The sequence below is a fragment of the Leuciscus leuciscus genome (assembly GCF_965113295.1).
Source record: "Leuciscus leuciscus genome assembly, chromosome: 7".
In the NCBI taxonomy this organism is placed as follows: Eukaryota; Metazoa; Chordata; class Actinopteri; order Cypriniformes; family Leuciscidae; genus Leuciscus; species Leuciscus leuciscus.
The window spans coordinates 23611236-23636183 of record NC_138731.1 but is presented as its reverse complement, the minus strand read 5'-3'; the positions used below and the strand labels follow the sequence as shown (position 1 = coordinate 23636183).

At 39.4% G+C, this 24948-nt stretch overlaps 2 protein-coding genes across 9 annotated transcripts in view; both read right to left on the bottom strand.

The window, feature by feature from the left end:
• LOC309502995 (UDP-glucuronosyltransferase-like) overlaps positions 1–24948 on the bottom strand; it is a 51940-nt gene that overhangs the window by 3554 nt on the left and 23438 nt on the right. The window contains exons 1-2 of one of the 8 annotated variants that reach the window (XM_082175683.1): positions 2182–2361; positions 1532–2026 (exon numbers count right to left, since the gene is read on the bottom strand). The exons of 3 other annotated variants lie outside the window; for them this stretch is intronic. In XM_082175683.1, the coding sequence (XP_082031809.1) occupies positions 1532–2026; positions 2182–2232 (546 nt within the window). In that variant the 5' untranslated portion in view covers positions 2233–2361. Of the gene's footprint in view, positions 1–1531; positions 3272–8436; positions 10412–10970; positions 12849–22189; positions 24337–24948 lie in introns of those variants that run through there. 4 more of the 8 variants (XM_082175681.1, XM_082175679.1, XM_082175682.1 and 1 more) reach the window with 4 other exon arrangements.
• Positions 18371–21646, bottom strand: LOC309503002 (UDP-glucuronosyltransferase 1A1-like). The gene has a single exon (XM_082175694.1). It carries the CDS (start codon positions 19707–19709, stop codon positions 18837–18839), a length of 873 nt encoding a protein of 290 aa, XP_082031820.1. The 5' UTR covers positions 19710–21646; the 3' UTR covers positions 18371–18836.

Below are 24948 nucleotides of genomic sequence, written 5' to 3'. Positions count from 1 at the left end.
TAAATAATCCACCTTCAAACAGCCCATAGCCTATTCTTTGATTTAGATATCTGCATCTGATCATCACATTACAATTATTCAAATTTCTTAGTGTTAAGCATGATAATATGGTAACATATCACACTGAAGTAGGCTGATTTAAAATGAACATTTATTTAAAATAAAAGTTCTTCTTTTGGCAAAATTACATTTCCTTAATAGCCTAAACAGAGGCTTTACTCCCTTCAATCTTAAATTGTCAATGTTTCAGTACATCACTGTTTGAAAACACTAATTTCTTGTACCTTTTATAAAGGGCATTTCCCCCCTAATTTTATTAAATGTATGCTCCATCTTTCATTTCAAATTCTTAAATTTGATCAATGTATTAAATTAAATTAATAAGACACTAGGATGTTACCAATCAAATTAAATAATTTACATTGAAAATTTATAACTGTATTAAATTAGATTATTTTTAATATTTTTGAATATACAAATAAGGAATGTTGAAAAGAATGATACTTTATGAAACTAAACCGCCAGTAGGAGGCGGCAGGCGACCGTCTTAATGAGCGAGTCACTGAGTCATTCATTCAAACGATTCGTTCAAACGGCTGATTTATTCAGAATGAGGCATTTATGAATGGGTAATTGAATCTTTGACTCAAACGATTCATTCAAAACACTGAATCATTCAGTAATGCAACAAGTGTTGCTGTGAGATTCGCGATGGTTCTGCTGTGATCTTTGTTTGGAACTATTTTCGCTGATGAAACAGAACAAAAACAGTCATTGTGTCTAAAATGTAAGTGACTTAATTTTAACTATTTGTTTATTGAACTATTGTGAAATCAGTCTCGGTTTCAATCTTGATGGCATTCAGGAAAACAGCTCTCTGGTCGTGTGTAGCCTAGGCTATTGTTTCTTAACTTTAATATGTTATAAATAACTGCGCGAGCCTCAACAGCGCAACATTGTTACCGTCAGTACTTTTACCCCATCATTTAAAGCGCTAAAACCAGCTGTCAGATGTTTTCGCGCCACTCCCGGTTGCTGAGCAACGCGCGTGAGTTTGACAGCTGTCAGAGTGACTCAGTCGTTTTTTAGGATTGTATAATCTAGAAAAAGAAATGGACAAATACAAGCAGTGTGTGGACAGTGCACAGTAAAAGTGTACAGCGTGTGCTTTCATAATACGGTATTTAATTAACTTTCTTTTTTTTTATTCTGCAATTTTGCGCCCCGTCCAGCAGATGGCGCCCCAGGCGGCCGCCTGTGTCGCCTGTCGGCAAAGCCGGCCCTGATTGCAGATAAGACAGTTAAACAATATTCATGATTGTGCAGGTAGGCACTCTTAAACACTTGAAGTTATGCAGATCTTGGTTGTCCTGAAGTCGTATAATAAAAGTGTGATGTAATAAATGCTGTCTTTTTTTGCATTAACTGTACAGTCTTACCAGTAAAAGTTGTAAAAGACATGTGACATGGGAAAGCTCTGTATTTTGAGACAGCATAGAACTGAGAATGACTATGCTCATTAACATCTTACCTTTGTCAGTGGACCCCGCTTTGCACAGTTGATGCCCCCTATATGAACCATGTTTGGCATTTGAGGTTTTGGGAACTCGAATGTAAAATCGTCCCTTAGAAGCCAAACTGCACCATGTCCTAATAGTTCTTTGTATGTAGTGTCCTTCTGCAGATATCTACTGGCCAGTTCATCAGCGCTGGCAAACAGTTTTCGGCAAAGGAACATTTCAAAAACTGTCATAAGCATATTATTTACTCTCTGAGGGAAAGTCATCTTATCTGAGTAACCGCTGAAGAAGCGCGGGATAAAAGATGGAGGCGAGGGACACTGAGCGGCGGACTCATCAAGCCGACAGGGAATCAAACGCAAAAAGTAAACGGCGGGAAGTGAGAGGGAATCGGCAAGGATAGTGCCACACGGCAGGAAAGGATCGGTGAGCAAAACATCGAATCTCGTCTCTCTTAGACTCTTAATCAGGGGCTCGTCGTACAGCAGCCCTTCACAGCCTTTCACCTGCATATTTGTGAATTCTATCAGGTTCCCCAAATTCACAAAGATATCAATCAATTGCGGAGGCTTCTCAAACGCATTTTTCTCTATGTTGTCCAAGTTTGACTTTAAATCAGCAAGGGTGAATGGCACACGAAAATACTTAGTGGTGTAATTACCAGATGCCCTAATCCGAACATTAGTTTCAGGGACCAGGACCACCATCTCATGACCCCTCCGAGACAACTCTTCCACCAGGATCTTCATGCTCAGCCAGTGGCTGCCATCCATTGGCACGACAAGCACCTTTCCAGCCTGCACAGGCTCTGAGGAGAACGAGCTTAGCCAGGCTAATAGACCCAGAGTGAGAAAACTCAGTGCTCTCACCATTCTTCTAATGTTTGTACAGTAGACAGCAACTGGAGATACATTTAAGACGCCTGGGAATGTTTTCAAATGAGGAGGTGCTTCTAAACTAGACAAAAGGGGAGTGGAGTGTTGATAGGTCTCTGGCTGTATAACTAATAAGCTCAGACTTTTATGCTACGTCACTGCACTGTGGTTTAAAGTCTAACAAGTGGGTTAAATGTAGCTCTGGGTTAATATTTCAAGAACGTACGAGCATATTAAAACTGTCACAGTTATATAAAGATAGCTTATTTGTTCATACAAAGGTCAAGAGGACCAAATTTAAGCATAAGGTGCAACATGTTAACATTAATTAATGCATTAGGTAACTTGAACTAACATTGAACAATACTTTTACAGTGTTTATTAATATAGGCTAAGTACGGTGACTGAGAGAGCTCAACTCGCTGCAACTGAAGAAAACACATGCAAATAGAAAAATACTCGCAAATTAAGAAAACATCTTTATCCGTTTCACAACACACGTGTGCTCCAAATACTCACAACACAACCAAATATAGAAACGCGCTGCAAAAGTTCACAACAACCAAATGCACAGACCACAACGGAAATGTTTCCAGGGGGACCCCAAAAGCGACGAACCCGGCTGGAACTTCTGCTGCGTCTCAATTCGCCTACTTATACTAGCGCCCTAAAAGTATGTACCTTTTTTGTGAAGAAAAAGTAGATACTTTTGAGTGTGTAGCAAACATTTGACAAGCTTCGGGACATACTATCACTTCATACAATTCCTCTCCATCTCATTTTTTTACAGTCTATGGTCTCATCCTGTCACAGTAAACTGGTCTGTCGATCATCTTGTCAAAGATAAAATCCTCCACATTTCATTTAATTTGCAGAAGCACGTTGATCTGCAGTCGCGGGTCTTTCATGTGGAGAACTCTCCTCATATTAATGCATAATGACCAAACGGATCTTTATAAAAGTCGACATTGTTATTGCAGATGAAATATAACACGGTCACGGATAACATAAATAAATATATATTTTTTAACAGGTTAAACTTTGATTAGTCACTCAAACCTTTATCTAAACCTCTCACCGTCTGTCGCTCATATCCGCCATGTTTTGTAGTTTTTTTTAATCGTGTTTGTAGTTCCTCCTCTTCCAAAGAGCAGTTGGTTGTGAATAAAATAGCCGTTAAAGCGAGATGTTGCTCGATGCAGAGCCAAATGGGAGGAGCTAGAGCTCGAGCTCCCCCTTTTCTGGAGCTCCAGCTCCACCTCGCTATGTTTAGTGAGTGGGGATTCGCTGCAGCGTAAAATGGGAGGAGCTAGAGCTCTAGATCTAATCCCTCGCTGGATAAGTGGACAGAACATGATGCGCTATCAAGCCTGTTAATGTTAGTGCGAGTTCAACCGTGATAAAAAGACAAGTTTGTTTTGATGCGCATGATGTTGGCATACATAATATTGTATTTCTCTAATATTTGTCATGATTGATTAATTATTTATCGTTTCTGTGACAAACGCGTAAACACTTAATAAGACCATTGCTCACACTATGCGTGTGTTTTTCTAAAAACTGTTGAAACTTTGTTTCTGTGTATTATTTTCTCTTTATTACGATGAACAGTTTCGTTGTTTTCCTCACTTTTTAAAGCCGATTTGTACAAAAGCGTCTGCTATATGATTATGTAAATTACTAGACTTAAAAGGCAATGTGAAAGCTTACTATCTGTGCACCCGTTTATTTTTTGTCCACTGCATTAACGTGTGTGTTATTTGTGAATTAATCTAACTCATCTGATTAATTTATGAAATAAAAATAATAAGACTAGGTTACCTAATCTGCCCTTTTTGTACGTACATGTAAAAGGCTACTCCAACAGGCCAGTTGTCATTTTTTTTGTTATATTGTAAATTTAAATGGAATATTGACTGTAATTTTGGATAGACTCCACCTTGATAGGCTATGCATTAAGCTATTTTAATGAAATGGAAAAAAGCAGTCCAGTACTCTAAAACCAGCCATGTGACTTCCCACACTAAAGGAAAAACAAGATAACAAAATGTGCTCTGAGATTATCCACCCAAATTTGGGAGAAGATAATTTAAAAGTCACTTGCTCCACTCTCCCACAAGTGTTGAGTTGGATTTATTTGTTTCTATTAGCCTAAATTAGAAAAATGTTCATCTAACGTAAAAAATGAATCCTAGATAAAATGTTATAAGATAAAAAAAATAAAAATAACATAAGTATATCCCAAGAACACAACACTTTTTTTCCACACAACATTTTTGGTATAATAAGATAAAATAATACATTTTATGAATATATTTCAAGAACACACTTCACATAACATTGTAATATTTTACAAAACTCAATCAATTTATTTTCATAGTACCCCCACTGGTAGATTCAAGTTCAATTTGATTTTATTTATACAGCACATTTTATAACAGCCACTGATTGACCTAACGTTAAGTGCTTTACAGAACTACAAAATTAAAAGAGAATAATACTTGCATAACAGCACAACACAGATAAGTGCAGCAAAGCTAAGAGCAGCCTTAAACAGGACAGGAGTAGCAAAAACATTATCGGACTTAAAATATAAAATAAGAAAACAGAAATGGCAAAAAAAGTATCAGACAGACTTATCAATAATAAAACAGAGATGGCAGTGTCAGACTCCGGTAAAAAGGAAGGTTTCAGGCGTCATTTATGTGTGGAAATAAATCTGATATGAATTGGATGTGCATTTTTGACCTGCCATTTAAGCGGACAGATCGTACATTCTGTCAATGCGAGTCGTACGTCATTAAAAATGTGTCTTTTTATAACTGTTCGCGGTACAGATATCTATAACAAATGAAACAACTCTTGTTGAATAACAGAGTATTCATTTTGTTCATTTGTGTTAAATAAAAATCGATCTGGCGCTGAAATATGTTGCTTTTGAAATCATGCTGAGTGTTCGTAGTCGATGCTGCTGTCAATTTAGCGACAAGCAGTTTCTCTAAATAACGCTGCCTAGCATAATTATTTAGTCTCTCCCGATAGAGCCCGTTTCCTTACGCTTCCTCCTAATCCATATCTTTATCTTGGCCTCACTGTAGAAGTAACCATGGTAACTGATAGAGTTACCACCTAAAATGGCGTCGCCTTCCCGGAATGCAACGCTGCGGGAAAATATCGTGACGTAACTCTTTGATAGCGAGAAAGTTAACCTGCGCATGCGCGGCCCCGCCCACTAAATCCAGCGTGGTGAAGAGCTCTAGCGAGGGGAGGAGCTGGAGCTCTAGCGAGGGGAGGAGCTGGAGCTCTAGCTCCTCCCATTTGGCTCTGCATCGAGTACCACTTGGTTAAAGCAGCACTCAGTAACTTCGGGACTTCTTCGCTGTATTCTCGCTTTTTGCTCGCAGGTTTCTCTCTAGAGCTCCCCCCACAGCTTCGGAATAGATATTTGACAACACTGTCGTAAAAACTCGTTGTTGATTCTCAGACACCAGAGGCTATAGATCAACGACATCAAAGCAGATGGGACGTTCTTTAAAACGTCTTCTTCATTCGGGTTCGGACAGCGTGAAGGAGCGCAATAATGACAGCATTTTAGCAGATTTCTTTTGGCCGTAAAGCAATTGTTTACATCGCGAGACCTGACATCACGCGAGACTTCCTGACGCGGCGGCCGGCGGCCCGCCGGCTCAAAGTTGCAAGTGCGTATTTTCCGCTCACGGGCACCAGGGGGGTGCGAAACGACCACCATTCAACCCGAAATAAGTAATATAACCATTCCAATGACTCCGAAGCTGTTCAGTTAAGGTAAAAAAAGTTACTTAGTTCACCTTTAAAGGCTGGATCATGGCCCAAGTGGCAACCTCCCCCTGTCTATCTCTTGAAACCAACACGGAAGTGAATTAAACGGCAATTCATCAACTGGCCGCTTGAGGCTGGCTGCAAAAGTGAGTCAAATCTGCATCTCCCCCATGTTACATGCCCAACTTTACAGCAGAAAAAAACATGTTTACAGCCTGGAGCAAAAAGTGGCTTTGGTCTATACAGCTAATTTTGCCCTTCATGACAACTGTGAGGGGGGTGAATTTTTTTTATAACTAATCCGTTTAAATTATATTAAGCCTTAAATTTCTGCATAATTAAGGGTGTGTCCACTTTTGATTGACAGGTGGATTCCCGCTGCTGTGATCATTTGTTATCGTTAGTCGTTTGTCTTAGCCGTCACATTAGGGGTTTTCGCCCATTTTCGTTTATCCGGAAGTGACGCACTGCCAAGATGGCGACAGTCGGCTACACCCACTTTAGGCTTCTTCAGAAACCTACGGGTGACGCCACGGACACTACGTCCATATTTTTTTACAGTCTATGATCCTGGCACACTCCGGCCTTGTGGACCTCCTTCGAGTTCACACTTGGTGACGTCAGGAAATGACAAGCCCCCAATGTTTCGGAAAACATTGAAGCTTCCCCGGGCACCGCCATTGATTAGCGGACCCCCACCTGCTGTTAGCATTCCATTGACTCCTATTCATTTTGGCGTCACTTTGACAGCGAATATCTTTACATCTGAGGCGTTTAAAGACTCCATTTGTCCATTCTTTATTTCTAAAGAAACACGAAAATTTGTAAAAGGCTACATTACCTTGTATTTTACGTTATGGCCCCGTAGAAGCCATTTTTGTAAAAATAGGCTAACGATTGCGTCATAACCACGCGACTCTCTGGCGCACAGTAGAGAGATTACCGTATGGACTGGAGGAGAAGCTCGCGGGCAATCGGGGGGACGTGGAGGCAAAATGACAAAATAATTAATCAGAATACTTAGCAAAAGTTGCTCCTGCTCCTAGCTCATGGACAGCTCCTACTCACACTCTCCGTCTCTGCAAGTTTCGGAAGGGAATGATTCAGATTTCTCTTGGCACAGCTACTAGAAGACAGATGGGTTGCTCACGTCACATCTACATCCTCAAGCTCAGTTTGAGTCTGCGCAGTACGGTCAGCCATCAGGAAGTGAGTGCTTCTAATTGACTTCACTTTTCTCCGTTAAATCCAATGGGGTCTCTGTGTCCTTTTCTATTACTGTCTATGGGAAATGAGGACCTAAGGGGCGCTGGCCTCGAGAGTGTATTTTGGTACAGGCTTGATGACATCATTCCACCGAAAGTCAAACGTTCGCAATGATTCCTGGGTAGGTAACTCGTGTGGAGGGTGCGAAAGTGCGGGCTTCGCCGTAAATTCTCATTTATTTTCGAATTTATACGTGCGTCACATTTTAGTCGATAAAACTGTTACGCATAGAATCTGTGTATCCTCGCTCATGACTCCTCAGGAAGCCTCCTCGATCCTCGACTCCACTCCTCGAGGTGCAATTAGAGAATTGAGATGTCCTTCAAGATGGCTGAGCTTGATCGGTTTCCGGGTCATAGGATGGAGGACGGAGGAGCGAGGAGACAAGGAGGGATATATTGGGTGCTTCCCAATATCCCTCCTCATCTCCTCGGTCCTTCTCTTCTTTTCTAGTTTGTATTCTGATGACTTTTTGTCATTTTGACATATGACATTTTGTATATTGTATACAAAGTTGTATGTCATAAACATGTCATCTCTGTATGGTTTTGCACAAAACTATTTGCAGCGTGTTTCTGTATTTGGTTGTGTTGTGAGTATTTGGAGCACACGTGTGTTGTGGAACTTCATTCTTAATTTGCGGGTGTTTTTCTATTTGCATGTGTTTTCTTCAGTTGCAGCGAGTTGAGCTCTCTCGGCCACCGTACTTAGAAAGTTAATTTCTACCAACATTTTTACGATTTTTGAAATTTCAAACCGTAGATACGTTTTTTCTGAATATATATCAATTATCTCAGAAATAATAATAAAAGGTTTTCTTTAATTTCTTCATTCTTACAATGAATGTTGTCAGACATCTATTGTATTACATTCTTTAACCTTGTTTGTCCTGTGTTCCAGATTTACTATTTTAAATTAACTTTATACACAGCTACAGCATTAGTAAGCCTATTAGGAACTGAAAAATAAAGACTCACTTTTGATAAAGGTTTTGGTTTCTGGCTAACTGTTGCCCCAATCATGACCATGTTTGGCATCACCGGACGTGGGAATTCCAAGGCAAAGTCGAACCGCATAAACCAGAGAGCTGCACGGCTCATAATCTCCACCATCGATGTTTTTCTCAGAAGTGCGCGTGAGGCGATCTCATCTGCATGAGTAAACAAATGTCTGCAAGCCATGGGCTGCAGGAGAGTCCTTACCAGGTTCACACTTCTTTGCCAAAGATTCATGTGGTCAGTAAAGTGAGTTAAAGGTTGTGGAACATAAGAGGCTGGAACTGGACATTGACTGGCAAGAGCATCAACACCACAAGGATGGTTTATTTGCATATAAATAGCTGGAATGGAGAGATATTCACCAGCTATAGCTCCAGTGGGCTCAAATGGATCTGTGAGAATAGCATCAAAGCTGTAGTCTTGCAGTTCATTCATCAAGTCCCTGTTGAAAAGTAGACTCTCTGCGTTCCTCACTATGAAGCTTTGAAGAATATCCAGTGAAATAATGAACGCCTGGAACTTGGCCAGGTCTGTAGAGATATCAACACTCAGAAGTGTGTTTATTGTAACTGCTAAGCCTGCTTCTAATTCAGCCTTGGTGTAGTTCACTGGATATGTCAGAGTGGTGGTATTCTGTGAAGGACCCATACTCAGACTCGCCTCTGGAATGACGACCACCACCTGGTTTCCTCTCCTCCCCAGCTCCTCCACAATAGGCTTCATCCCTAACCAGTGACTGCCATCTGATGGAATAACCAACAGTTTCCCAGCTTCAGCTGAACCCAAGAGGAACAGAACCAGGAGCAACCACACGCCTGCCATTTTATCAGTGGTGTGAAGGACAGAGGCAGTTGAAGGAGATTAAGTAAGAAAAACACTTACGCAGTGTAACCACAAAGGTTAAAGTACTATCTTGAGTGAGTTAGGACTGGGTTCAAGGGATTGGCAATGTTTGTAGCTAGTAGGATGTGCTCAGTCCAAATATGGCATTGAAGTAATAAATGGGTCCAAAGGCCCTTGCACACCAAGTCCTAAATTATCGCATGCGTTTTTTCGCATTCGTGATTCGGTGGCTCTGAATTGTCAAAACACCATTCAAAATGCTTGCTACGGATGCGAAAAACGCAGAAAATCGAACCTGATTCGATTTTTTTTTTTTTTTTTTGACAGACGAAAGTTTCGGAGGCAGTGTGCAAGCGTGACTGACATAACATGAGGTCGTATTTATTTTTTAACGTGCAAAAATTTCGGACGCGAATTTCGGACTCAGTGTGCAAGGGCCTTTATTCACAAATAATTGCTTGTGGATTTTTCACACTTGCACACATGAATTTGTAACCTTGTTTGAATGAATTTGGAGTATTCTAAATTAGATCTTGATTATCCTGACACTGTTTATTGAACATTGTATGATGTAACACTCTAGAGAGCCAGTAAAACTGCATTTTCAAAAGTACATAGACATATCAACTTAGATTAGAGCATGTTGACCTGGACCAAATGCTTCATGTTAATTCAAAAATATACTAATGTTCAGTGTTAAATCATCAATGTTAATTAATACAAAATATAATAAAAAAAAATATATATATATATATATATTCTACATAGGCATCAGTGTCATCAATTCACCATAAGCCAAGGTATAGCGAACCCTGATAATGTCATAAAATCTTACTCCCTCGATGTGACCGTCCCACATATTTTCTTTCATTCCTGACCTTATACATGCTCAAAAAAATTGGCAAAAAATCAACCGACAAGGACTAACAAGACAAGTGTGTGTGTGGTGGTGCGTCCAAATCATTTGATAATAACCCAGCAAAGTAGAAAGCTATAGACCACTGTTAAAAGAATTAAGTACTTTTTAAGAACTTTCAAGTACTTCACACAACTATTTATAGGTCTTCAAAGCTCAAAATCATCAAAATTATATCATTTAAATGTAAATGTAATTTCATCCTTCAAAGATTGTCACCTTTTGTAAAACTAAAAGTTTCACGATGCAGGAAAACAAACACATTTATTTTAAAATCTACAAATGACATGAAATTACCACAATAACCAGTAAATGGTGGCAGAGGAGAACTTATTGGCTCGTTAGCCATTTCCACTCCATAATATAGCCCAGTTTTTTTCACACGTTTTGCTTTTTAATTTATACTTAGACATTTTTTTTTTTACATTATCAAATCACTATCATAAAATTAAAAATGTACACATTTGCAGTGCCGTTGAACTCACGTGACACGAATATAACAACCAGATCACTTGCTTTTATCTTTTATTAAACAATTACAAATTATATGTTACACATAGTAATATAACTCTGTTAATTGGGTAGCCATTAATATTAACATTCTAACCTAGACCCGTTTTTTGTTTTTGCATTAACTGTACAGTATTACGACTAAGTGCCTTTCACTATTGTAAAAGACACGTGACAGTGAAAGCTCTGTATTTTGTGCACAATTTAAAACATCTGAGAATGACTATGCTCAATAACATCTTACCTTTGTCAGTGGACCCCGCTTTGCACAGTTGATGCCCCCTATATGGACCATGTTTGGCATTTGAGGTTTAGGGAACTCAAAGGTAAAGTCGTACCTATGAAGCCAAACTGCACCGTTCCCTAATAGCTCTTCGTATGTAGTGTCCTTCTGCAGATATCTACTAGCCAGTTCATCAAAGTTGGTATACAGTCTTCGGCAAAGGAACATTTCAAAAAATGTCATAAGCATATTATTTACTCTCTGAGAGAAAGTCATCTTATCTGAGTAACCGGTAATGAAGCGCGGGATAAAAGATGGAGGCGAGGGACACTGAGCGGCTGACTCATCAAGACGACAGGGAATTCCATGCAAGAAGTAAACAGGGGGAAGTGAGAGGGAATCGGCAAGGATAGTGCCACACGGCAGGAAAGGATCGGTGAGCAAAATATCAAATCTGGTCTCTCTTAGACTCTTCATCAGGGGCTTGTCGTACAGCAGCCCTTCACAGGCTTTCACCTGCATATTTGTGAACTCTATCAGGTTCCCCAAATTCTCAAAAAAATCTGTTAATTGTGGAGGCTTCTCAATCGCATTCTTCTTAATGTGATCCAAGTTTGCATTCATCTCAGCATGGGTGTAGGGCACACGAAAAGACTTAGTGGTGTAATTGCCAGATGCCCTAATCAGAAAACTGGTGTCAGGGACCAGGACCACCATCTCATGACCCCTCCGAGACAACTCTTCCACCAAGATCTTCATGCTCAGCCAGTGGCTACCATCCACTGGCATGACAAGCACCTTTCCAGCCTGCACAGGCTCTAAGGAAAACAAGCTTAGCCAGGCTAATAGACCCAGAGCGGGAAAACTCAGTGCCCTCACCATTCTTCTAACATTTGTACAGTAGACAGCATACAGAGATACGTTTAAGAAGCCTGGGAATTTTTTTAAAAGAGGAGGGGCCTCAAAACTAGACAAAAGGGGAATGAGCGTTGATAGGCCGCCTGCTGCAACAGCTCAGAGTTTAAAGTCTAACAAGTGGGTTAAATGTAGCTCTGGATTAATTATTTCAAGAATGTACAAGCATATAAGAACTATCAAATGTATTTAGAGATAGCATTGTTACAAAGTTCAAGAGGACCAAATGTCAGCAACAGGTTAATACATTATTACATAAGGTTCATCATGTAATCATTAGTTAATGCATTAGGTATCAGGAACTAACAATACTTTTACAGCATTTATTAAAGGGAGGGTAGGTGATTTGTTCCAGATAATTGTTTTTGTTATACTGGTTGAAAGTCTCTTCACATCCTGATAACAATCACTAAGTTAAGTGGTCTAAATGTATTTATATGTATATCTCTTTTCTGTGGAAGGCGTAGGAACATAAAATGTTCATCCAATCATTGAATTCGGTCCGAATGCAATGGTACAATGTCCTTCCTGCCTATCAAAGTATGTATTTCCATACCTCCATGCACCCTGTCGCGCAGACATCACACGTCATCAGCGTGTTTCATGCTATGCAGAGTTAGACAGACGTCAATCACTGAGCCCCACAACCGAAACAGTAGCCACCTTTTACAGTTCTTCCTGAACCAAATCAATGAGCTTATGCTGCGTTCACAACATAACTACTGTAATTTGGAAGAGATGGAAACAAGTCACATTATACTCGGAGCAGTTCATGACTTGAATTTATGCATTTCAATGGTAACACTATCGCCGAAATTAATCTGCAGCAGTGCCCAGGTACAGGTCAGTGCTCTTTAAGTTCCCTTTCAGTCAGTGTCGGCGCTGCAGCGGTGGTCAAAGAGCATTTCCTGCTGTTCTAATACAGCCTAAAAGAGCTTTCGGTTGCACACTGCAGGCTGCAATAGTTCTACCAGCTGTGCCACGGCACTTAAAGGGATGGTTTGGAGTAAAATCAACCTAGGGTCCTTTCCACCATGACCACAGCAGGGACATCTGTGGTCCCTCTGACCCCGTTTGCACGATCTCTGGGGGCAGAAATCGCAGTCCTAATGGCGACGGACGCGATAGAGCCGGTTCCTCCAGCCGATATAAAGTCAGGGTTCTACAGCCCCCATTTCATTGTACCCAAGAAAGGTGGTGGGTTACGACCAATCTTGGATCTGTGTGTTTTGAATCGGACACTTCACAAGCGCCTGTTCAAAATGCTAACGCATTTTCAAATGCATCCATCCCCGAGGTTGGTTTGCAGCAATCAACCTGAAGTATGTGTACTTTCGTGTCTCAATATTTCCTCGACACAGACCGTTCCTATGCTTTGCATTCCCGGGTCGAGCATATCATTACCCAACCCTTCAGGCTGTCCATGTCGCCCCGCATCTTTACGAAGGTCACGGAGGCGGCCCTTGTTCCCATGAGAAAACAGGGCGTTAGCATCCTCAACTATCTCGACGACTGCCTCATACTAGACCACTCGCGAAAGCAGTTGTGCGAACACAGGGACCTTGTGCTCCAGCACCTCTGGGGCTTCGGGTCAAACTCTCCCCCGTGCAGAGGATCTATTTCAGAGGCTCCTGGGGCATATGGCATCTGCAGCCACAGTAACGCCAGCACCCTGCGGCAGCCAGACGTGAAGGAGACGTTTATCGCCATGTCTAACACTCGCAAGTAAGCCAGTGGTTGACCCCTGTGCTAGGCTAGGAACCCATATGTTGAGATCCCTACAGTGATCCCATATGTGTATTCTTCCACGGTACGGCCCCCCTGACGGCGGGCCCGTGTCTTTCCCTAAGCAGACTCTGCTCTGCCCTATCTGCTCGGTATTGACCTTCCATATGTAGCCCTGCCCTAACGGTCAGTCCATGTGTGTAATTTCTACTTGACACCTCCCTACGGGAAGAATGTGGTCCCCGTAGCGTCTCTTTCCACTTGAAAAAGGCATGCTTTCCCAGTGTTATCCAATAGTCTCTCTGTATGGGTTAGAAGGAACAGAAGTGATTGACTTTCTCTGCGTCAAGCCCCCTCCTATCTTCAGTCCCCAGCAGGTGCGGGGGGATCAGGTGGGTGACACGGTGCATTTGGAAGGAGCAGCAATAGTGATGCCCTGAAGGAGGGAACGGAGATGTTACGTCCCATTGCCGCAATTGGTGCATTGGTGGCAGGGTCACCAGCTCAGATCCTCAGCACAAACCTGAATGTGTGATTGCATGCGCTTCCTATATATAGCCGCTTCGTGGGGCGGGGTGCACGATACAAATCTCGCATGCCATTGTGCTCGTTTAGTTTACACTTGAAAGTGTTTGGGCTCTTAGGCAAGATCCCAATTCGTCAGTTCAGTTCTGATGTAACATCTCAATACAATAGTAACCTAGACGTTGTTTATGTTCATTATTATTGTAATGTTATGTGCTTTGAGACATGAGGTAGTTTAATGCTGTCTCCCGTGATACTTTTGTTTGCTTCTTGCTGTACTCGTTCATGTGTTTTGGAGGAGGTGCAGCTTTGGAGACGCTCTGAAGGGAGGTTGGGACCTTATGCTTTCAAAGCTAGCTCGCTATTGCTAGCCTCGCCAAAAATTGTCTACCATACCTTTATAGGCTAAAGTTAAATTCTACATACATTTTTGACTTTTCAATGTATATAAATTAACATTAATCTATTTTGAACAGACACGAATAACAACAATGAACAATAGTATTTATAAATCAGCACTAACCTAGATTAATATTGTGTTTTCAAAAAACAATTTCCAAAAAAAGTAAAAAGTTGTTTTGTTTTTACTTTATGCCTCCCAAAAATATCTAAATGTATTTTAATAAAAAAAAATTAAAGCATGATCATCATAGAAGAGGTACATTCAAGTCATCGTATACATGTATTGCTTTTTTAATTGAATAAATTGATTAGACTGTCAGTCACTGACAGTAATGAACTGGACCAAGTATTACCAATATTTTTCCAATAAGTTTTTGCACCTCAGAATTGTTTATAAACCCATAAATCATTCAAGAATTTAAGAAAGAAAACGAGTCACTTTTCTGGTTCATACGTACAACGTTTTTTCAAAGTTAAATGTATTGCTTTTATCTTTTACTTTTGTCAAGTTGTGTGCTACTTTCAAAACAGTTCTGCAAGTCTCTATAGTCTGGCTGTAGTATGATTGCCTCATATATTGTGCAACTATTATTAAATAATTATTCCCAGCTCCTCCCTCACATACAAGGTGATGTGTCATGAGGGGGTTAAGTGGTCAAAAGCAAACTACTCTGAATGAAAGAAAGTGCTGAGAGAAAGATTACAGACCACATTTTTACACTTGGGGGCCTATTTGCCACTTAATAATTCTTTCATAATTAAAATAACTACAACAGATGAAAACAATTTATGTTTAAACAAAGTCAGATGCAGAGGAGTGTGTTTGATTAAAATTCTAATGAACTAGGTCTAGTGCCGAACACATCATAATCTAAAAGCCTGCACTGGTTTCAGAGCAATTCAGTACACGAGTGAATCTAAATCTGAGTAAATCTAACATGATTGAACATACTGTTAAAATATCCTACAGGAGCCTTGTAGTTAATCCCACAAAGCACTTTTGTGATGAAGGTTGAAATAGTCAGATATTTACTAGTGGCTTTACTCAAATAGATACATGCTACAGTATTGAAAACCACACCATACTTAAAGGGATAGATTTCACCCAAAAATGAAAATTAGCCCATGATTTACTCAGCCTCAAGTCATTCTAGGTGTATATGACATTATTCTTTCAGATGAATACAATTGGAGATATATTAAAAAATGTCATGGCTCTCCCAAGCTTTATAATGGCAGTGAATATCTGTTTCTGTTTTGAAGTACATAAAAGTGCATCTATCCATCATAAAAGTTGCCCACATGGCTCCGGGGGAGGGGGTAATAAAGGCCTTCTGAAGCGAAGCAATGCGTTTGTGTAAGAAAAATGTCCATATTTAAAACTTTACAAACTGTAATGTCTAACTTCCGCTAACTGTCATACGCACGTTCATGAGAGACTGGTGTTCCAGCTTATGACGTAGGATGAAGGCAAAAGTAACTGAAGTAACCGTAAGTTCCGGTGTCAAACGCAGAAGTGCAGAGGATAGAGCAAAACAAAACACGGGTTGTGAATTAGAAGTCTAAAACGAACTGGATGAGAGGTCGACGAGAAGCAACCAGGTAATGTATAGCTTCACAATGAGTCTGGTTTAAGTTAGCAGAGGTTGAGATCAGCAGCTGGGTGGGACTTTGTCTATGGTGGTGAAGCAAACAAATAGAGGTGAAAGTTTAGAAATATGTCATGTCATGCAACAAATTTAATCGAGAAAAATGCATATGGCTTGTATGGCATAGATGAAAATGGAAAAAAGAAAAAGGGAAAAGTATATTACAAAGTAACTATTGCACAGATGTTACTTTAATACTTTTTTCAAATACATTATTATTCCTGTCAAATGCAAAACTAATGGCAAGCATGAAATGTCAGGTCTTGTTATTCAAATATGTTGACTTTTTCAGATATGCAAAATACTGGATATGCTTGTAGAGTTTAAAAAATTAGGATGAGGACACGGTAAATGTATAATTGCATTTTTTTTACCTCACAAATATAATGGAACACTGTTAAATACTTATCTATAATCTATATTAAACAAGCACTAGACAAAAACCAAGACACTTTAAAACGCTATATTTTAAACACAGACACTAAAATCACATTCAAAGGCTGATTGGGTCACCGCTGAGTGACAAAAGTGGCACTCATAAATGGCAGCTGTCACAGGTGAAAGGCGACAAGAACAATCGTCTGTAGGCTAGACCGTCCCATTTAACAACGCTCGGTCCAACCTTCACTGTATTCGAAGGATGCAGCCTCTGAAGTCCGAGTCCTTCTAAGGCTGCAGCCTCTAAATTGGGACATAGCTATTGTTTGGTCTGGGTGTGCTACATAGCTTCCTGGTCATGACGTCACCTGCTTATGATGTTCTGTCATGCCATTGGACTGATTTCACATGTGCTTTAAGACGCAATCACATAGAGGCGTTCCCATAGCGGCGCTACACTGACGTAGTGATGAGAGAAACTAAACTTTTCAAAGCATCGAATCAATTGAACAAATTGCTTTGCAAAATTACTCACTGTTTCAATGCATTCGAAACACTACTCGCTGGTGATGCCTGCTGGTCAATGCAACAAAGATGAAAGTTCAGGTAAAAAACGTAGACAATTGTTCAACTTACTCAAAACAGTGAACCATTGAAATTCCGAAACATTTCAAAACAGTTATGACGTAACAAAGCCTTGTTTACTAAAATCACCTGACTTTAGCATTTTGATACGCACTCCGAACCACTGATTCGTAGGTGCCCATCACTACTCTGACGCAGCACAAGTTCCCTTGAAAGGGAACAAACACTTTTATTTTAAAATCTAAAAAAGACATGATGGAACTACCACTGTAACCAGTAAGTTGCAGCAAAGGAGCACTCATTGGCTCATTAGCCATTTCCACTCCCTAATATAGCCTCTTTTTTTTTTACGTTTTATTTATTTATTTATTTTAAGACACCAAATCATAACATTATGATTTAAAAAATCAACTTCACAATGAATATTTCATTGACATTGTATCTCTGCTTTGTTTGTTATAATGAGAGGATTTGTGCTAGTGTAAAACTTAGTAAATGTTCGCTAAACATAAACTCATTCAGCATTTTGAGAAATACTGAGCAGATTCTCAATACCGGTAACTTAAACACCTCTAATTGGTCATTATTTTGGCAGCCACCATAACCAATTAATGCTCCTGGTAGGCATTAACATTAACCTAGATTAATAATTGCCGTTTGTTTCGGGGGTTAACTGTACAGTCTTGCCAGTAAGTTCCTTTCACTGTTGTAAAAGACATGTGACTCAGTGAAAGCTCTGTAGTTTGTGTACAATTAAAACATCTGAGAATGACTATGCTTATTAAAGCAACACCAAGGAACTTGGGGTCCCCCTACAGTTGGGAAACAGTATTGTCTTCTACTGTGGTCGTAAAATCTGTCATGGTAACACCAGGGGATACACGTGCATTTGTTGACAAGCCGATACCCCCGAACTCTGCAGAAGGAGTTCTCATGTCTTGGGCAGACTGCCTGCGTTGCGTGTGAAATGTCTTCATCCCAGGTACAGTGGCATATTTCAGCATGTCATATGAATATAATTTCATGGGTTTTATTTTTTTCAAACGCCAAAAGATCGCGTAGCTCACGTTTATAGGCTACTGTTTTACAGAATGCTAATTCAATTCAATGTTTGTTTGGTAGGTAATAGCCATATATATCGTCAATATTATAGTATCAAGCTACCATAGATGAATCTGCAAAGTTGAAAAATCGATTTGAATTATAGCCTGAGGCAAGACACTTTCACCAGAAAAATAAATAAACAAACATGACTATCAGCCTGCAGTCATTAGGCTACTTAGCCTAAAAGATAATTTTGTCCGTCTAATCATGTATTATTTACTTGCAAGAATATAGCTCCTACCAAACTTGTACATGCCGTTTAGACATAGGCTTACTTCTGACTTTTTTTTTTTGTCCGTTGCTGCTTTGGCCATGACAAAAACATACGCACGAAAGCCGGAAAACAAACGCTGGTTGGCCTCTCTCACGTCCAAATTTGAGGAAGTTGTGGGGGAAGTGACGTATGCCGTAAAGCAGTCGAATTTTGTAGTTCTTTTTGTGCTCGGGTTACTACCCGAACCCCGAAGTTACGTAGTGCCAGTAAAAGCGATACAGACCCCGTCAGGCTATGGCAGACGTGTCATTCAACCTATTTTAAGTCGATGTACCATCACAAGGGTCTTGGAAATATATTATGAAGGTTGAAAAGCTACATAGTGTTGCTTTAACATCTTACCTTTGTCAGTGGACCCCGCTTTGCACAGTTGATGCCCCCTATATGGACCATGTTTGGCATTTGAGGTTTAGGGAACTCAAAGGTAAAGTCATACCTTAGAAGCCAAACTGCACCATGTCCTAATAGCTCTTTGTATGTAGTGTCCTTCTGCAGATATCTACTGGCCAGTTCATCAGCGCTGGCAAACAGTTTTCGGCAAAGGAACATTTCAAAAACAGTCATAAGCGTGTTTCTTGCTCTCTGAGGGAAAGTCATCTTATCTGAGTAACCGGTGAAGAAGCGCGGGACAAAAGATGGAGGCGAGGGACACTGAGCGGCGGACTCATCAAGCCGACAGGGAATTCCACGCAAGAAATAAATGGCGGGAAGTGAGAAGGAATCGGCAAGGATAGTGCCACACGGCAGGAAAGGATCGGTTAGCAAAACATCAAATCCGGTCTCTCTTAGACTCTTCATCAGGGGCTCGTCGTACAGCAGCCCTTCACAGCCTTTCACCTGCATATTTGTGAACTGCATCAGGTTCCCCAAATTCACAAAAATATCAGTTAATTGTGGAGGCTTCTCAAACGCATTCTTCTTTATGTGGTCCAAGTTGGCATTTAGCTCAGCAATGGTGTAGGGCACACGGAAAGACTTAGTGGTGTAATTGGCAGATGCCCTAATCAGAAAACTGGTTTCAGGGATCAGGACCACCGTCTCATGACCCCTCCGAGACAACTCTTCCACCAAGATCTTCATGCTCAGCCAGTGGCTGCCATCCACTGGCATGACAAGCACCTTTCCAGCCTGCACAGGCTCTGAGGAGAACAAGCTTAGCCAGGCTAATAGACCCAGAGCGGGAAAACTCAGTGCTCTCACCATTCCTCTAAAGTTCGTAAAGTAGACAGCAACTGGAGATACGATACATTTAAGATGCCTCTGAATGTTTTCAAATGAGGAGGTGCTTCTAAACTAGACAAAAGGAGTGTTGATAGGTCTCTGGCTGCATGTGCGTACAGCACAACTATTAAGCTTAGACTTTTACGCTACGTCACTGCACTGTGGTTTAAAGTCTAACAAGTGGGTTAAATGTAGCTCTGGGTTAATATGTCAAGAATGTGCAAGGATTAAGAACTGTCACAGTTATCTAGAGATAGCTTTGTTCATACAAAGGTAAAGAGGACCAAATGTCTGCAACAGGTTGATATGTTGGTAACACTTTTGTCATAACATTAGTTCAAGCATTATACCATGAACTACTGAATCACAATAAACTTTTACAGAATTTATGAATGATGTTCAGTTAATTTCTACATATTCAGATAGTTTTAACTTTTAAAACTTTGTGGACTAACATTATTATAAACAAACATGAAAAACAAGCATGAATAATAATAATTATAAATCAGCACTGACCTATTAATAAATTGCTTTTTAAATAATTCATTTTGAGAAAGGTAAAAGTTAATATATATATACACATATGTCAAAAAGTATCTTAAAATATCAGGTAATTTGACTTTTTTATGACAAGGCAAAATTAGTTTGGTTCATGTGGTGCAACTCCCAGCATGTATTGTCTCAGAACTATAAAAAAAACCTGATTAAGCCAAACTACTTAATGATTATTTTTTTCTTCATTATGATATCAGGACAGTTGTATCACCCTCTCAATTCTTTATGCCTAAAAATATCAAAATTAGTTGGAACAAAAAAAAATTAAAACATCATAATCATAGAAGAGGTGTAATCAAGTATATTTTGGATTTGAAATTGATCAGACAAAAAAATAAATGTGAGGCCACTAATAGTAATATTAACAAACTGAATCAAGCTGCAAGCATAGCCAAGTATTTTTCCCCTCTCAATTGTTTATAAATCCAGAAATCATTCAAGAATGTAAGGAAAAAAGTCACTTTTCTGGTTCATAAGTACAGAGTTTGTTAGAGGTTAAAGTTACTGCTTTTGTCTTTACCTTTTGACAAAATGTTCAAAACAATTCTGCAAGTCATGATGGTCTGTCAGTACAGGATTGCCCCACATATCATGCGAACTCTCTAAACACACAGGAACACAAGGCAGTCACACAAACACACGAACTCTCACATACAAGGTGCAGTGGCATGAGGGGCTTAAGTGGTCAAAAGCAAACTATGAATGAAAGAAAGTGCTGAGAGAAAGATTTCTACAGAGCACATGTTTTACACAATGACCTGTTTGCAACTTAATCTTGATATAAACAAATGAGTGTGTTTGATTAAAATTCTAATGAATTTATAAAACTGACAAAAGGTCTAAAGATAAACACATCTAAATCTAATATCCTGCACTGGTTTCAGAGCAATTCAGTACACGAGTAAATCTAACTTGATCCAACATACTGTTAAATACAAGAGTCAATCTCACAAAGCACTTTCATGATGCAGGTGGAAAAAGTGGCTTTAGCAGGTCACTTAAAATGTACTTAAAAAATTTACTTTTAAAGGTTGTCATGTATACCGGAAGACATACTAGCATACCATACAGTATAGATTAGAATGCATCCACACACCCTATACTTACATCAAATCTAATGTCTCTCTTTCTCTCTGGTTATTCTGTCACACAAATCTTATTATAGGCACTGAATTCAAATGTAATACCTAAATGCCATAAATATTAAATGCTTATGAATACTGTAAGCCCTTATGAATTCAGTTATTAATTATCTAATCAGTTTGATACTAAAATCAGTTTGCTTTTTTTGTCTATATAAGAATGTGGTTATTTCTCAATCAGAGTAACAATGGTGAAAAATCTATGTTGTTAACCCTGGAGTGCAGGTGATAAAAAACAAACAAACATTGTGCCCTTTAATATGTCCCACTCGAGCTAGCCCATCTAAATGAATATATCAGCCATCATGATAACGTGCGATCAGGGTAGAAAATAGTTAAATCTCTGCGTATTTCATTGTGGAAGGAGGATGTCAACCTTCAACTAAAGTACTTTGCCTCAGTCACAAGAGGTAGATAAAAATGTTCATATTGTTAAAGCAAAGATCTTTAAAGAGAAGCATATTTCTGGAATGATTCTGTCCTAATACAGACATGCTCTGAAAAAAAAGAGACCCAAACAGTTTCTTGCTCTTTCTCAGCCGATTAGACACCATTAATTTAGACAAAATAATCTCTATATATAGTATAGATAATGGTGTGAGGTTTGCTTGTGCATTTGCTGGCTATTTTCACAGATGATGAGTTTATGACAGACATGGATAGAGAAAAGTGAGCAATGTGATAGAGGGACAGAGAGCAACGGCACTGATACTGTTAGTGAAAATGTACATGCAATTACATGCAAATGTAATAATGGGAGCTTACTTGTGACAATGGTTTTGGCTTCTTAGTTGCCATTCCTCCAATCATGACCATGTTAGGCATCAACGGTCGTGGAAATTCAAAGGCAAAGTCAAAGCGCATAAACCAGAGAGCTGCACGGCTCATGATTTCCATCATAGACGCTTTTCTCTGCAGTACACGTGAGGCGATCTCATCTGCGCAAGTATGCATGTATCTACAAGCCATGGGCTGCAGCAGAGTCCTTACCAAGTTGATACACCTTTGCCACAAATTCATCTGGTCTGTAAAGTGGGTATTACGTTGTGGAACATAAGAAGGAGGACTTGGGCATTGGCTGGCAAGAGTGTCGACACCACAAGGAAGGTTTATTTGCATATAAATAGCTGGAATGGAGAGATATTCACTAACAATGACCCCAACAGGCTCAAACGGGTCAGTGAGAATAGCATCAAATCTGTAGTCTTGAAGCTTCTTCATCAAGTCCTCATTGAAGAGCAGATCCTCTGCATTCCTCACTATAAACGCTTGAAGAAGGTTCATTTGGTAGAAGAAAACCAGAAACTTGGACAGGTCAGAAGAAAGGTCATTACTCAGAATTGCAGTTAAATTGCCTTCTAATGACGCATGTAGTTCATCCTTAGTGTAGTTCACTGGAAATGTCAGAGTGGTGGTATTCTGTGAAGGACCCATACTCAGACTCGCCTCTGGAATGACGACCACCACCTGGTTTCCTCTCCTCCCCAGCTCCTCCACAATAGGCTTCATCCCTAACCAGTGACTGCCATCTGATGGAATAACCAACAGTTTCCCAGCTTCAGCTGAACCCAAGAGGAACAGAACCAGGAGCAACCACACACCTGCCATTTTATCAATGCTATACTGTAATAAAATCTCTCACTGTGGCTTTTGCCAGCTGTAGGTGAGGTCAACGAGAAACAACCAGGTTATGTGTAGCTTAAACTACTCCAATATCTCACAATGAGTCGGGTTTATGCAAGCAGAGGTGGAGATCCTTTCAACTGGGAGGGACTTTATCTATATAAGGTGGTGAAGCAACCATATAGAGGTGAAAGTTTAGAGATATGTCATGTCATGCAAAAAATTAAATAGAGAAAAATGCATATGGCTTGTAATTTCATATAAATGCAGAAGTGCAGAGGATAGAGCAAAAAATAAACGAACTTGGTTCTCGGGAGAACTAGCATATTCTCACCAGAGCGTCCTATGTTATAAGTCCTTATGAATTCAGCTATTAATGTTAATCAGTTTGATACTTAAATTCCACTATATAATTTACTTGTTCAGCGATATCACTCAAGCAACCGCTGTTCTGAATGTCAACACTAGAAACCAGATCGCAGCTAATGGACCATTTTCACATTGCTGGGGTTTTCAGAAGCTGAAGTGGTAGTTATCTGTGATAAATAGAAAATACAAGTATATTTTTGCGTTCCCATTTGCTTTAGTTGCAAATTACTTTTCAAAAGAGGGAAACAATATTGAGAACTTCATTACGATAGTCTGAACAGAGAAATATGTCAAATTTACTGTCATTCCATCAGCTGTTGAACTGTAAATAATGTCAAGGTAATAAAACACAATGATAGTCCTATAAATGTACGTACATTTTTTTAAATGAACCCCAAGAAGAAGAGACTCAGGAGCAACCACACACAAGCCATTTTATCAGTAGTATTAAAAAAAAAAACTCTCAATGTGGCTTTTGCCAGCTGGATGAGAGGTCGAGGAGAAACAACCAGGTAATGTATAGCTTCACAATGAGTCTGGTTTAAGTTAGCAGAGGTTGAGATCAGCAGCTGGGTGGGACTTTGTCTATATATGGTGGTGAAGCAAACAAATAGAGGTGAAAGTTTAGAAATATGTCATGTCATGCAAAAAAAATTAAACAGAGAAAAATGCATATGGCTTGTAATGGCATAGATGAAAATGGAAAAAAGAAAAAGGGAAAAGTATATTACAAAGTAACTATTGCACAGATGTTTACTTTAATACTTTTTTCAAATAAATGATTATTCCTGTCAAATGCAAAACTAATGGCAAGCATGATATGTCAGGTCTTGTTATTCAAATATGTTGACTTTTTTCAGATATGCAAAATACTGGATATGCTTGTAAAGGTTAAAAAATTAGGATGAGGACACATGTTAAAATGTATAATTGCATTTTTTACCTCACATTATACCAAAAATTCAAAATACAATGCAATACTTAGGCTATCTATAATTTATAACCTAAAAAGCACTAACAAAAAACCAACACACTTTAAAATGCTATAACATAGACACTATAATGTGTAGTATAAAGGTCATTAATACAAGTTGTGCTCTTTTAAAGTTTTTTTTTTTTTTTTTAAGAGTGAAGTAGGCCTACTATATGAGCTTAAAGATAACAATTAAACACAGCCTGTCTTCAAATACTGGCCTTTTACTGGTCTGCAAGCACCGCGGCACACACTTTTATCCTGAAAGAGGTGTTTCAACAACCAACAGTAGGCTGGGCCTGAAAAGTTGACAATCTCGAATTGATTCTTGAGAGGCAAAGCATGCCCTTAGTAGAGTGAGAAAAGTATCCAGATCTCATAAATGAATAAAGCTGAGTAATATTTTTATTTATTTTTAAATTAAGTGTTATTACAATTTGACTAAAGATTATTAAGGCAAACCTTTCTTTTCCGTTGAGGCAACATGTACTACTGAATCATACAGTACACAACAAGACCAGGAACATTCTGGTTCTCTATTAAACATGTGATGAAAGCA